The following is a 13629-nucleotide window of genomic DNA, read 5'->3' as shown; positions in this document are numbered from 1 at the left end:
TGGGTGCTCAGCACCCATTGGCAGCCAGCTCCCCCCCCCGCCCCAGCACCTCCTGCCCGCCGATCAACTCCTCCCCTGCCCTCCCAGCGCTTCCCACCTGCCTCGCTGTTCCATGATGTGCAGGAGGCATTGGGAGGGGGAGGGAGGAGTGGGGATGGGGTGCACACCAGGGAGGGGGCAGAAAGAGGCTGGGTGGGGGCGGAGTGGGGCTGGGAAGAGGGAGGGCAGGGGTGTGGCATTGGGGAAGGGTTGGAGTGGGGGCGGGGCCTGGGACTGAGCACCCCCAGGGACAGTTAGAAGCCAGCACCTGTGGTTAGAAACATTCCAGATCCCCACACCAGGAAGGGAGGGCTCCTGAATCATAAGCACTGGAGTCCAGCAATCGGAGATCTCACTGTAACTCGGCGTGTCCATTGCTGACGTGTGAATGACTATCGGTCATTGCAGAGTTACAGACACAGAGATAGTAGAGATGGAAAAGCCCCATTAGCTCAGGGAATCCATGGCCTTGTGGCCAGGGCAGGGCCTCTCTTCCCCATATTTGCAAAATCCCTTCTCCAGTGTCCCCTGTGTATATCCAATGGGACTGAGATTCTTTCCTCTCTCTTGCATAATGATAGGTTTCAGAGTAGCCGCCGTGTTAGTCTGTGTCCGTAAAAAGAACAGGAGGACTTGTGGCACCTTAGAGACTAACCAATTTATTAGAGCATAAGCTTTCGTGAGCTAAGGTGCCACAAGTACTCTTTTCTTTTTCCTCTCTCTCTCCCCCTCTCCCTGCCCTTTTCCTTCCCTCTCCCTTCTAGGATGTCAGAAGCACCTTGAGGAGGTACGTGGCTCTCTCTCCCTCCCCCTCACACTTCACAACACTGGGAAAGAGCTTGATGGTGATGTTAGCACCACATCTCCCCCGGGCTCCACAGCAAAATGTGTGGGGAAGGTCACATTCTCTTTACAAATCTCTCTGATCAGCTTCATCCTGAGGTATTTGTTAGGATATAGATATTCAGGCCTGTCTGTAAAGGCCTATACTCTAAGAATTTAGGTGTATTCTTATCACTTGACTAGTTATAGAGGTACAAAAGAGAATCAAAATCACTGTCTGCTGGTGTAAGGGCCTTCTCTTACTGTGACAGTTTGAGGCCCTGTTCTTAGGCTAAGCAACAGAGGCAGCCATAAGTTGGGAAGTGACCGGTCACATCCTCACATTCCAAACTAGTCACATTGAAATAAGGTGCTATTGGGCTGTTAGGAATACAATCCTGTCCTGAATACAATCCTGTCCTGATAATGCCTATCACCTCCAGAGAAAGGGAAGTGCCTTGAAAATGTAAAAGGAAACAGCATCCTGTCTGGCAAGAACTCACTTATCAATACTGGGATGTGAAATCCTCACTTCTGTATTGTTTTGTCATTATAGTTCCCACTTTGCTATTGTTTGTCTGTATAATCTCTGTCTGGTTCTGTGATTGTTCCTGTCTGCTGTATAATTAATTTTGCTGGGTGTAAACTAATTAAGGTGGTGGGATATAATTGGTTACATAATCATGTTACAATATGTTAGGATTGGTTAGTTAAATTTCAGGAAAATGATTGGTTAAGGTATAGCTAAGCAGAACTCAAGTTTTACTATATAATCTGTAGTCAATGAGGAAGTGAGTGGGCGTGGGTGGGAGGGGGTGGCCGTGGGTGGGAGATGGGAACAGGGAATGGGGGTAAGGAAATTGGAATCATGTTTTGCTAAAGGGGGAGATGGGAACAGGGAATGGGAGTGGGGAAACTGGAATCCTGTTTTGCTAAGGGCAGGAATGGGAACAGGGACACAGGTGTAAGGCTCTGTGGTGTCAGAGCTGGGAAGGAGGATACTAAGGAAGGAAACTGGAATCATGCTTGCTGGAAGTTCACCCCAATAAACATCGAATTGTTTGCACCTTTGGACTTCGGGTATTGTTGCTCTCTGTTCATGCGAGAAGGACCAGGGAAGTGAGTGGGTGAAGGAATAAGCCCCCTAACAGTATTTTCCACCGAATGCATCTGATGAAGTGAGCTGTAGCTCATGAAAGCTTATGCTCAAATAAATTTGTTAGTCTCTAAGGTGCTACAAATACTCCTTTTCTTTTTGCGAATACAGACTAACACGGCTGCTACATCTGAATCCTGAGGTTCTCAACCTTGTGTAGAAGACTCTGGAATTCTCCATTCAGTGGGAAGGACTGACCTCAAGTATTTTCCAGAGATGTCACCTCCCCGAGGGACTGGCTGCCTCAGGATAGTAGGGATGGATTATGGGCCTTTCACTGCTGGGGCCCTGGTTACCATTCAGCCCTGGGCAGCAGCAATCAAGAGTCTTTCCCACCTGAGGGTTGTTTGGAGACCTGTGTGGAATGAGCTGGGGAGAGGGGAGTTGGTGTCTCCATCTAGTTCCTAGGGGACAGATTACTACAGTTGGGAGAATTTGAGGATTTCGAACTCCAGGCCCATTAGAGCAGCGACTCAGTTGTAAGCACTTTTCATGGGTCACTAAATGAAATATAATCTCGGGAAATTGTTTCTTTCCAGGTGGGAGAAGGGGAAGTTCCAGCAGCCAGAGGAGGTTTCTCCTCAACTGGAAGAGCGAGTCAGCGATTTCTCCCTGAAAACTATTGCACTATTGGAGGCTCTGAGGAAGTTCAAAGGTACCTAGAAGAGATCTAGGAATGGAAATTGGGATGAGCCGCTGAGACTGTGGGTGGAGAGGGGCTCTGGCCCATTGATTCACAATTAGATGATGCTTCTATTTAACTGTTGGACACAGGCGTGCGTACAGGATGTGCTGGGTGTGCCCGGGGGGTACACCCTAATGCAGTGGTCAGCAACCTGCACCAGGCACGCCGATTTTTAATGGCATGCTGCTGCCTGCCGGGGTCCCGCTCCTGCCCGGCCCGCTCTTCTCTGCCCTGCCCCGTTCCCGTGGGGGCAGGGGGCAGAGGCTTGGCCCTGCCGGGCAGGCTCCAGCAACAGCCAAGCTTCCCCCTCCCCTGCCTCTCCCCCCCAGCGTGCTGCGTTTCTGCCCCGCCTCCTCTCCCTCCCTGCCCCGATCAGCTGATGGCCCGGGGGGAGGGGGGCTGCTCCGGGGAGAAGGCGGAGAAGAGGCAGGGACGGACCTTGGGGAAGGGGGGTGGAATCAGGGCATATCCCCTCCAGCCCCCTGTTATGAGCCGCTCAGGGCAGGGGGCTGGGAGCACCCCCACGAGCCGAGCCCACACCCCCCGCCCCCTGCCCTGACCCCTGCACCCCCCCACGACCACAGCCCTAACTTCAGCACCCCCCACACATACCCAACACCCTCCCGGCCCTCTGCCCTGATCCCTGCACCCCCCACACCCCCAGCCCTCTGCCCTGACCCCTGCACCCCCCCCACAGCCCTCTACCCTGAGCCCTGCACACCCCCCCCACACATCCAGCCCTGACTCTGCCACCCCCCCACATCCCATGCCCTGACTTCTGCACCCCCCTCACACACCCCCAGCCCCCTGCCCTGACTCCTGCACCCCCCACACCTCCACGACCCCAGCCCTGACTCCTACACCCTCCACACATACCCAGCCACCCCAGACCCCATACCCTGACTCCTTCACCCCCCATATTCCTACCCCCACCATGATCACCAAACGGGAGCTCCTGCACCGCCCCCTCCCCCCCACATTCCCACCTGCACTCCTCGCACCAGATGGGAGCTGCCCAGGTAAGCGCTCCACACCCAAACCTCCTGCCCCAACCCTGACCCCCTCCCCCATTCTAGCTCCTGACCAGACCCTGCACCCCAGCCCCCAGCCCTGTGCTCAGTGCACCCCCACCCTCAGCTCAGTGCAGAGAGAGAGGAAGAGAATGGGCTAGAACCAGGGAGAAGGTAGGTACCCACTGTATGTGGGCAGGGCCGGGACCCCAGACTGGCAGTGGGGCTGAGCGGGACCGGTAGCCAGGACCCCGGCTGGCAGGAGCCGGCGGACGGAACCCCAAACCAGCAGCGGGCTGAGCTGCTCAGCCCGCTGCTGGTTTGGGGTCCTGGCCGCTGGCCCTGCTCAGCCCGCTGCTGGTCTGGGGTTCTGACTGCCGGCCCCTTGCCAGCCGGGGTCCCGGCCGCAGGCCCCGCTCAGCCCGCTGCCGGCCTAGGTGAACGGAACCCCAGGCCGGCAACGGGCTGAGCGGGCCGGCGGCATAAGATCAGCATTTTAATTTAATTTTAAATGAAGCTTCTTAAACATTTTGAAAACCTTGTTTACTGTACAATACAACAGTAGTTTAGTTATATAATATATAGACTTAGAGAGAGAGACCTTCTCAAAAACATTAAAATGCATTACTGGCACGCGAAATCTTAAATTAAACTGAATAAACGAAGATTCGGCACACCACTTCTGAAAGGTTGCCGACCCCTGGCTTAGGTGTTAAGTTAAAAAAAATTAAGTTTAGTTAAGTTTTAGTTTCTTTAGTTTGTTTGATGAATAAAAATACTGTCCTTTATGATTGAGTATTCAATAAATGTTCGCCTTTAAAAAAAAAAGACAGACATTCCCTGGGTGCACATTGTAATGAAGTGTGATGCACACGCCTATGCTCTTGGGTGAGAATGCCACACCCTTAGGATCCAAGACCCTCAGACTGATTAATTCAACCCCTTATTTGTTCCAAAAGCATGCCTTGCTATTACAACCACTACTCAAGTAAGAAATGACGGACATACTGAAAGAAATGCTGCCCACCTACCTTCTTCTGGGGCAAAGGCAGGTCATGATGTATTTCTCCCGTGATGCTCCAACTACCCTTTACAATGTCTGACGTGTTATACGCATCCAGATTATGTATTTAATTGTTCTTTTCTAGTCACCTTTGTGTGTTATGCATTGGAAGTATCTTTAGGACTTTTGCTGTCCAAGCTATTTTCAAGTTATCCTCGTTTCTGATTCGTTCCTTACAAGTCGTTACACATTGATGTGCACGGGTCACTTTGACCCTTTTCACCACATGGGATTTTTTGGACTTTGCTCACTGCTCCTGGGCGGTACATTTTGGGTGCCTGCTGTCTTGAAGCACATTGTGTGGTCAAAACATCTCTTTGTCCTACATAGCAACTTATGAACACATCACTTAATAACAAGATCACTTAAGGCAACATTTCCTTTATGTCAGGTATGATGATTTCTGAAAATCTTATTTCATCCTATAAAAGAAAAGGTTCTAGCAATCCCAAAGGATCGGACACATCCCCTCCCAGGTTAACGGATGTTTCAGATCTTACCCAAATACACACTACAGCCATTTCTTATGAACTAAACTAAACTTTAACAAAAGAGAGAGAGAGTATGATTAAAAGATGAATACACATACAGACATGAGTTTGATTCATCGAGGTTCAGATCCATAGCAGAGATGGCGAGCTTTCTAGCTGTAAAGAGTTCTTTCAGAAATAGTTCACAGTCCAATGTCCAATATCACTTTCAGGGCGTACCAGCATAACTGGGACCTCAGTCTTGTGACTCAAACTTCCCCTGATGAAGCCTAAGCAGATCTGAGATGACAGAATCAGGACCCAGGGATCTTTTACACAATTTCATGTCTTTTGACAAGTTGGGAGTTCAAAAGGACATTGGTTCCGTTGCTGGGAGATGCCTGAATGAGAGAGGAGAGAGGTTTCAGACCTTTTTACATTAAATACCTGAGTATGTCTCTGTCTGTTTCTGTGCCATGATGAAAACACAGTTCTAGGAATTCAGAGTGGGGACGCTGTTATAAATATGAAGCCTGAAATCTCATCTCTCTTATCCTTTCCCCCTCCAGACACTCTGCCGTCTGCACTGGAGAGAAAAAGAGGACAACCACTAGGAGCACACAGACAGGGTGAGACTGAAGCCTCTTCCCAGTGTTGGCCCCTCTCTGTGGCCCCAACCCTGCTCCACTTCCCCTGAGGCCCTGCCCCCTGGCCAGGCCAGAAGCCAGAGCCGGGCTCCCATCCAGGGAACCTGAACAGCACTGGGGAGCCCTGAACCCTCCACCTGCCCTGGAGTGGTGCACTCCGGGGAGTTGGGACATGGGGCAGGGACTGCTCTCAGGCCCCCCAGATACCCACCCAGGGCAGGTGGAGGGTCAAGGGTTCTCCCCGGCAGCCAAGGCTCCAACGGTGGCCAGGGGTCAGGGGCTTGGCGGGAAGAGGAGTAATGGGGCAGGGCCATGGAATGGGCGGGGCCATAGGTGGAGGGACCTCGTGCCCCACCCCCAACTTCTACCAAGGGTCCGGAACACCTGGGGAGATCCAAAGCTGACATCACACAAACAATCCTGACACCAACCTGAGTGCTGAGTTCATGCCCATGCTGATAAACAGAAACACTCTCCCTGAGCAGCACCCGAACAGAGCTCTCTGCCCTGAGGACTGACACACCCCTCTGCTTCACCCCGGTGCAGGGGATCTCCCCATTGCTCTTCTCCAACATCCTGCCTTTCCTCTGGGCAGGGCTGGGCTCTCCCATTGGAGCTGCTCCCTGCTTCCTGGACTGGGGTGATGCTCTCCCTCTGATCCTGCCAGCTCCTCCTTTCTCTCTAGGCTGGGGATGGGGCTACCCCACCCAATGCCACCTCCTACTCTTGGGTTTTAAGCAGCTCTTCCCCAATGCTGCACCTTCATCTCTGTTCCCCGGCCTGGGAGTGGAGGCTGCCTTTAGGGAAGGGAGCGTCCCTCTGGGATACAGAGCTGGTACCTGCCTCCTCTGTTCCCTCCTCAATAAAAACTTCTGACACCTTCCTGGCTGTGTCCCTGCCACTGGGAATGGAGCAGCCCCAGCAGAGGGAGCTGGGAGCTGAAGCTTCTGGAAGCAGATGAGAAATACACTGAGGAACTACAGTGACATCTCTGCTCAGTCTCAGGTACCCAGGTCAGAGGCAGCTCCCTGTGATCCAGGACTGTCCCAGCCAGGACTGGGCTGCTGGGGTGTGTGAGAAATGGTCCCAGCCCCCCCCAGCGCCGAGCTGTGCCCCTAACGCTCTGATTCTCTCCCCCCAGCGAATGTGTCTCTGGATCCAGACACGGCTCATCCCTGGCTCGTCCTGTCTAAGGATGGGAAAAGTGTGAGATGGGAACACACACCGCAGCACCTGCCCAGCAACCCTGTGAGATTTGACTCTGAGCTCTGTGTGCTGGGCTGTGAGGGATTCACCGCGGGGAGACATCGCTGGGAGGTGGAGGTGGGTGGGCGATTCTGGGCTGTGGGGGTGGCCAGAGAGTCTGTGGGGAGGAAGGGAGAGATCATCCGTAGCCCTGAGCGAGGGATCTGGGCTGTGGGTGGTGGGAGGGTCAGTTCTGGGCTCTCACCTCCCCTGTGACCCCCCTGCCCCCGAGCCGGGCCCCTAGCAGGATCCGTGTTTGTCTGGACTGTGACCGGGGGCAGGTGACATTTATCGGTGCTGGTGACGAGGCCCCGATCTTCACTTTCCCGTCGGGCTCCGTCCCTGGGGGGAGAATCCGGCCCTGGCTCCAGGTGGGACAGGCTCAGACTGTGTCCCTGCGACACGCAGGGGAGGGGCGGGGGAATAGCTCACTGGGAGCCATGAGAGCAGCCTCTCTAGCCTCACACACCCATAGCCGCCTCCATGACCCTGGAGTTTGCTTCCAGTCTCAACTCTGCACTGTCTGGACTGCCAAACCATGGAGAGCATTGAGCGAGCGAGGTAGAGAAGCCGATCTCATCACTGCCCCAGGGACTGTGCAGCCTGTTTGCCACTTTCCCCTATGAGCCAGGAGGACTCTGGGGATCCTGGGTCAGACAGTGCCACTGAGACATGGGGGGGGAACAGCCCACTGGGAATGGAAAAATGGGTTTCTCTAGCCAAGTTATCCTAGCCCCTAAGGCCTGGACGACTCCTGTCTACCCAGCCGTCTGGCCTCTTAGCTCAGTGACCCCTGGAAGCTCCTCCCCACTCCCTCCCTGCAGCACCAGGAATGGGAGGGGAGGGTGAAAAACTTCTGGGGGTGCAGGAGGGGAAAAGGGGCCCTGAGGGGCAGAGGTGGGGGCTGTGGGGTCACAATTGGTGGGGGGGGTTGGGGGGCAGAATTAATGTGGGGCTGGAGACAGGTGGATGTGGGGTGGCAGGGACACCGAATTAGTTAATTGGGATTTGGCATTTTGGGAAGAAGCTGGAAACTCCGCACGAGCCGGGAGCCTGGGAGAAGGAGACCCAGAGACTCGGGAGTGCGCATCCATCCCAATATTCAGTAGAAATGAGTGACTAGCGTAGACACTTCCTACATCGGTAGAAGAGTTTTACAATCAGTGCAGTAAATCCACCTCTAGGAGAGGCACTAGCTAGGGCAACAAAGAATTCTTCCCTTGACCTATCTGCGTCTACCTCAGGGGTTAGATCGACCTAACTACATCACACAGGGGGTGAAAGTTTTCAGTGCAATGCAGCTAGGCTGACCTATGTTGTAGGTGTAGACCAGGTCTCAGGAAGAATAATGGTATGTCTACACTACAGTGCGACAGTTGTGTTGCTGAAGTGCCATAGTGTACTAGGGTTGGAAGGGACCTCAGGAGGTCATCTAGTCCAACCCCCTGCTCAAAGCAGGACCAATCCCCAATTTTTGCTGCAGATCCCTAAATGGCCCCCTCAAGGATTGAACTCACAACCCTGGGTTTAGCAGGCCAATGCTCAAACCACTGAGCTATCCCTCCCCCCTCAAATGTATCCTGCATGAATAGAAGTGTTTTTTCCATCATTCTAGTTAATCCCCCTTTCTGAGAGGCTGTAGCCAGGTCACCAGCAGAATTCCATTGTCTGCACCGGGGAAAGCCTTGCGTAACTCGAATTTTGCGTAAGTCGGAAACGTATATCCGTACGTTATGCAAAAATTACCAGAACTCGAAAATCCTATTTCTAGCTTACGGAACTTTTTCCATAAGTGCGAATTTGAGTAAGTGGGGTCTTGCGTAACCCGGGGAGCGTCTGTATATGGATTCAGATTTTGGGGTACAGGGACTGTTACACTGGATTTGGAAAAAGAACAATTGGGAAACAGCTGAGGGTGGAAATTTGATCCAAAAGGAAAACTGGAAATTTATCTATGATTGGTTAAAAGAACACCTGGGAAAATTAAAGGTAATACATACTAAAAGTCATCAAAAAGAAGAAGGGGATGAAAAATATCAGAATGTTAAAGTGGATGCTTTAGCTAAATTAGCAAAAAAGGAACCTTTGGGGGTTATGTTAATTACTAGAACTCACAACATAAAACAGGAGGCCGAACCTAAAGATGGGGAACCTGGAGTATGAAAGGGGGTTTATGCAAGAAAACAGGAGAGGTAAATTGGCAAACTTCAAAGAGAAGAGATCATTAACCTGTGTTACTCTATGGCCCACCAAGGAATAGAAAATACTCTCTTTTAAGGTAAAAATAGATTGGAATACGGCTGAAGGTGCGAGAGGACGTAGAAAATTTGGTTAAAAACTGCATAAGATGTGCAGCAGACGGGAATAGACCACCGAATTTGGGACCCTTGCGGCACCAAAGAATTCTAGGGCCATGGAGTAGAATACAGGTTAATTATATTAAAACCCAAAGAGGGAATCAGTATTTATTAGTGATAATAGATTCCTTTTCTGGCTGGGTGGAGGCAATTCCCACCAGGAATCATACTGCAGAGACCACCGCCAAGAAGTTGTGGAAAATACTGTTTAGTAGATATGGGACTCCAGAAGTAATTGGTTCAGATGATGGAGCACATTTTGTAGGAAAAGTAATAACGCCCCTACTCTACTTGCGCTATATTGATGACATCTTCATCATCTGGACCCATGGAAAAGAAGCCCTTGAGGAATTCCACCATGATTTCAACAATTTCCATCCCACCATCAACCTCAGCCTGGTCCAATCCACACAAGAGATCCACTTCCTGGACACTACAGTGCTAATGAACAATGGTCACATAAACACCACCCTATACCGGAAACCTACTGACCGCTATTCCTACCTACATGCCTCCAGCTTTCACCCTGACCACACCACACGATCCATCGTCTACAGCCAAGCTCTGCGATACAACCGCATTTGCTCCAACCCCTCAGACAGAGACAAACACCTACAAGATCTCTATCAAGCATTCTTACAACTACAATACCCACCTGCGGAAGTGAAGAAACAGATTGATAGAGCCAGAAGAGTTCCCAGAAGTCACCTACTACAGGACAGGCCTAACAAAGAAAACAACAGAATGCCACTAGCCGTCACCTTCAGCCCCCAACTAAAACCCCTCCAACGCATTATTAAGGATCTACAGCCTATCCTGAAGGATGACCCAACACTCTCACAAATCTTGGGAGACAGGCCAGTCCTTGCCTACAGACAGCCCCCCAACCTGAAGCAAATACTCACCAACAACCACATACCACACAACAGAACCACTAACCCAGGAACCTATCCTTGCAACAAAGCCCGTTGCCAACTGTGCCCACATATCTATTCAGGGGACACCATCACAGGGCCTAATCACATCAGCCACACTATCAGAGGCTCGTTCACCTGCACATCCACCAATGTGATATATGCCATCATGTGCCAGCAATGCCCCTCTGCCATGTACATTGGTCAAACTGGACAGTCTCTACGTAAAAGAATAAATGGACTCAAATCAGATGTCAAGAATTATAACATTCATAAACCAGTCGGAGAACACTTCAATCTCTCTGGTCACGCAATCAGAGACATGAAGGTCGCTATCTTACAACAAAAAAACTTCAAATCCAGACTCCAGCGAGAAACTGCTGAATTGGAATTCATTTGCAAATTGGATACTATTAATTTAGGCTTAAATAGAGACTGGGAGTGGCTAAGTCATTATGCAAGGTAGCCTATTTCCCCTTGTTTTTTCCTACCCCCCCCTCCCCCCAAGACGTTCTGGTTAAACTTGGATTTATGCTGGAAATGGCCCACCTTGATTGTCATGCACATTGTGGGGAGAGTGGTCAGTTTGGATGAGCTATTGCCAGCAGGAGAGTGAGTTTGTGTGTGTGTTTGTGTGTGTGTGTGGGGGGGGGGTGAGAAAACCTGGATTTGTGCTGGAAATGGCCCACCTTGATTATCATGCACATTGTAGGGAGAGTGGTCACTTTGGATAAGCTATTACCAGCAGGAGAGTGAGTTTGTGTGTGTGTGTTTTTTGGGAAAGGGGGGGGGGGGTGAGAACCTGTATTTGTGCTGGAAATGGCCCACCTTGATTTTCATGCACGTTGTAAGGAGAGTGGTCACTTTGGATAGGCTATTACCAGCAGGAGAGTGAGTTTGTGTGTGTGGTTTTTGGAGGGGGGTGAGGGGGTGAGAGAACCTGGATTTGTGCAGGAAATGGCCCACCTTGATTATCATACACTTTGTGAAGAGAGTGGTCACTTTGGATGGGCTATTACCAGCAGGAGAGTGAGTTTGTGTGGGGGGGGGCGGAGGGTGAGAAAACCTGGATTTGTGCTGGAAATGGCCCAACTTGATCACTTTATATAAGCTTTTACCAGCAGGAGAGTGGGGTGGGAGGAGGTATTGTTTCATGGTCTCTGTGTATATAATGTCTTCTGCAGTTTCCACAGTATGCCTCCGATGAAGTGAGCTGTAGCTCATGAAAGCTCATGCTCAAATAAATTGGTTAGTCTCTAAGGTGCCACAAGTACTCCTTTTCTTTTTTAAAAAAAATATTAAAAGCTTTAGGAGTAAAGCAACAACTACATATCCCTACCATCCTCAATCGTCAGGGACAGTAGAAAGGAGGATCAGATTATCAAGCAAGCCCTACACAAAGTGGTGCAAGAAACTGGCAAAGGTTGGGACAATAAATTACCAAGGGTAACTGGCAGCCATCCGGAGCAGTGATCGATTGGATACTGGCTACCCGCCTTATCAAATTCTCTTTGGAAGGTCTATGAGATTGTGGAACCCTTTGTTATGAGGAGGAGGAGGAGTCTCTGTTGTCCTGGGCCTTCATCTGCAACTCCAAGGAGACAGTCCAGGGCAGGCCGCCATGATCCAAGCGGTGCCATTTCCTCCAATTCTTAGACATTTTTAAAGCAGTCCCACTGGTGTTATTTCCTTTTTTGCCGATTCTTCATTTTTTCCCAAGGACATAACAAAATTGCTTTTTGATAAACAGTTCTTTTTGACCAATTCACCTTTCAGTTCTCGCTTCGGTTGCCAAACTGCAAATCATGCACTCATGTCGAAACACACTCCAGCCAACACAGTGAAAGCCGCTCGCGGGGCTGGAAGTATTTTGTCGGCAAAAGTGCCGACAAAGAGCATTTACACACGCCGGCTTTTAGCGACAAAGCTGCATCGACACAGACTTGTCACTAAAAGTCGGCGTGGTGTAGACAAGCCCGGTGTAAATCAGGGCAGAAAAAAAGGACTGGTGCCTAAAGAGAATTCCTTTTCTTATTCCACTGTGCATCCCAAGCACCGCTGTGCTTTTCAGGCTTGGAGGGAAATGTTCCATTCTCGGGAGAATGAAAGGCCATTTGGGAAGCGATGGCCCAGAACCCTGGCAGACAAGGGCCTGGATGAGGGCTGGACTCAGCCATTGGTATCAACTGTTTCTTTTTAGTCATTCACAGGGATTTTGGATCCTGGCTGACATGCCAACCATCTCGTAAATCGCTTCCCTGTGGCGTTTTGACATACACAGAGGTATCTCACTGCCAAGTCCCTCTCCTAGGAGGGGAGGGGGAAGGCTGCATGGTAATCTCCCACCTCCATGCAGCCAGGGGCCAATGCTTGCCACTGCCATTCTGGAGCCTCCACATGTATGTATTGACAAATAAAATTGGCAGAATTTTAAAATATTGTGCACAGAATTTTTATTTTTTTTGGTGCTGAAAGCCCTCGGGAATATGGCATGCTGGACAGTTGTGGGGGGCTGTGAGGGGGTGCTGGGCAGTGCGGGGAGTCTGTGCGTGGGAGGCCACTGGGCATAGGGATCGGGGGTGGAGATCTCTGGGTGAGGGGCCATTGGGCATGGGGATTGCTGGGCATGAGGGGGTGGGGGGACCTGGGCAGGGCGGCGGTGTGGCAGGCACATGGGCAGTGTAGGGCTGGGGTTGGGGGCACAGTGGGGAGGGAAGTGCAGGGGTTAGGGTGAAGGTGACACTGTGGAGAGGTTGGGGTGAAGATGGCAAAATGTAGGGGTTAGGGTGCAGGAGGGGTCAAGGGTGAGTGGCAAAGGGGGTTCAGGAGGGGGAGCCCACGGGGCCCAAGGGAAAAGGCCCTAAGGCCGGCCCCGCACCCTGGTGGATATGAGAGTGGGTTTCTGCTGTCACCCTTCCCCTCTGGCATCATTTTCCTTCCCCCCTTACTCCTGCTCTTTCTCCTTTTGCTTCTCTTTCCCCCAACTCTGGCTCAGCCCGCCCAGACAGCTCCAACTTTTGCACCAGTGCAGGTCGGGTGACCGGATGTCCCAATTGTAGAGGGACAGTCCCGCTATTTGGGGCTTTCTCTTATATAGGTGCCTATTACCCCCTCCCCTGTCCTGATTTTTCACACTGGCTGTCTGGTCACCCTAGTGCTGGTAACATGAGACCAGAGATGCTGCAGGGAGGCAGGTTGATCTGTAGGACCCGGGAGCGGCT

The 13629-nt window shown here is 51.4% G+C and overlaps 3 protein-coding genes and 1 long non-coding RNA gene across 10 annotated transcripts in view; 2 read left to right on the top strand and 2 right to left on the bottom strand.

Moving 5' to 3' along the window:
• LOC102938377 (zinc finger protein RFP) overlaps positions 1-7837 on the top strand; it is an 11307-nt gene extending 3470 nt beyond the window's left edge. The window contains 5 exon segments of the mRNA XM_043528326.1: positions 804-826; positions 2557-2672; positions 5815-5874; positions 7034-7309; positions 7312-7837. Coding sequence (XP_043384261.1) covers positions 804-826; positions 2557-2672; positions 5815-5874; positions 7034-7309; positions 7312-7763 — 927 coding nt within the window. The 3' untranslated portion in view covers positions 7764-7837.
• Positions 1-13629, bottom strand: part of LOC114022341 (zinc finger protein OZF) — a 793526-nt gene that overhangs the window by 747865 nt on the left and 32032 nt on the right. The gene's annotated exons all lie outside the window — the stretch shown is intronic.
• Positions 1-13629, top strand: part of LOC102938599 (zinc finger protein 34-like) — a 96044-nt gene that overhangs the window by 69749 nt on the left and 12666 nt on the right. The gene's annotated exons all lie outside the window — the stretch shown is intronic.
• LOC122462872 lies at positions 5141-11986 on the bottom strand. The gene is made up of 2 exons (XR_006285752.1): positions 11850-11986; positions 5141-5646 (listed from the first exon to the last, which is right to left on the bottom strand). It is a non-coding gene; the product is annotated as an uncharacterized LOC122462872 (long non-coding RNA).

This window comes from Chelonia mydas, chromosome 14 (genome assembly GCF_015237465.2).
Source record: "Chelonia mydas isolate rCheMyd1 chromosome 14, rCheMyd1.pri.v2, whole genome shotgun sequence".
NCBI classification, from domain to species: Eukaryota; Metazoa; Chordata; order Testudines; family Cheloniidae; genus Chelonia; species Chelonia mydas.
This window is presented reverse-complemented; position numbering and strand designations above follow the sequence as displayed.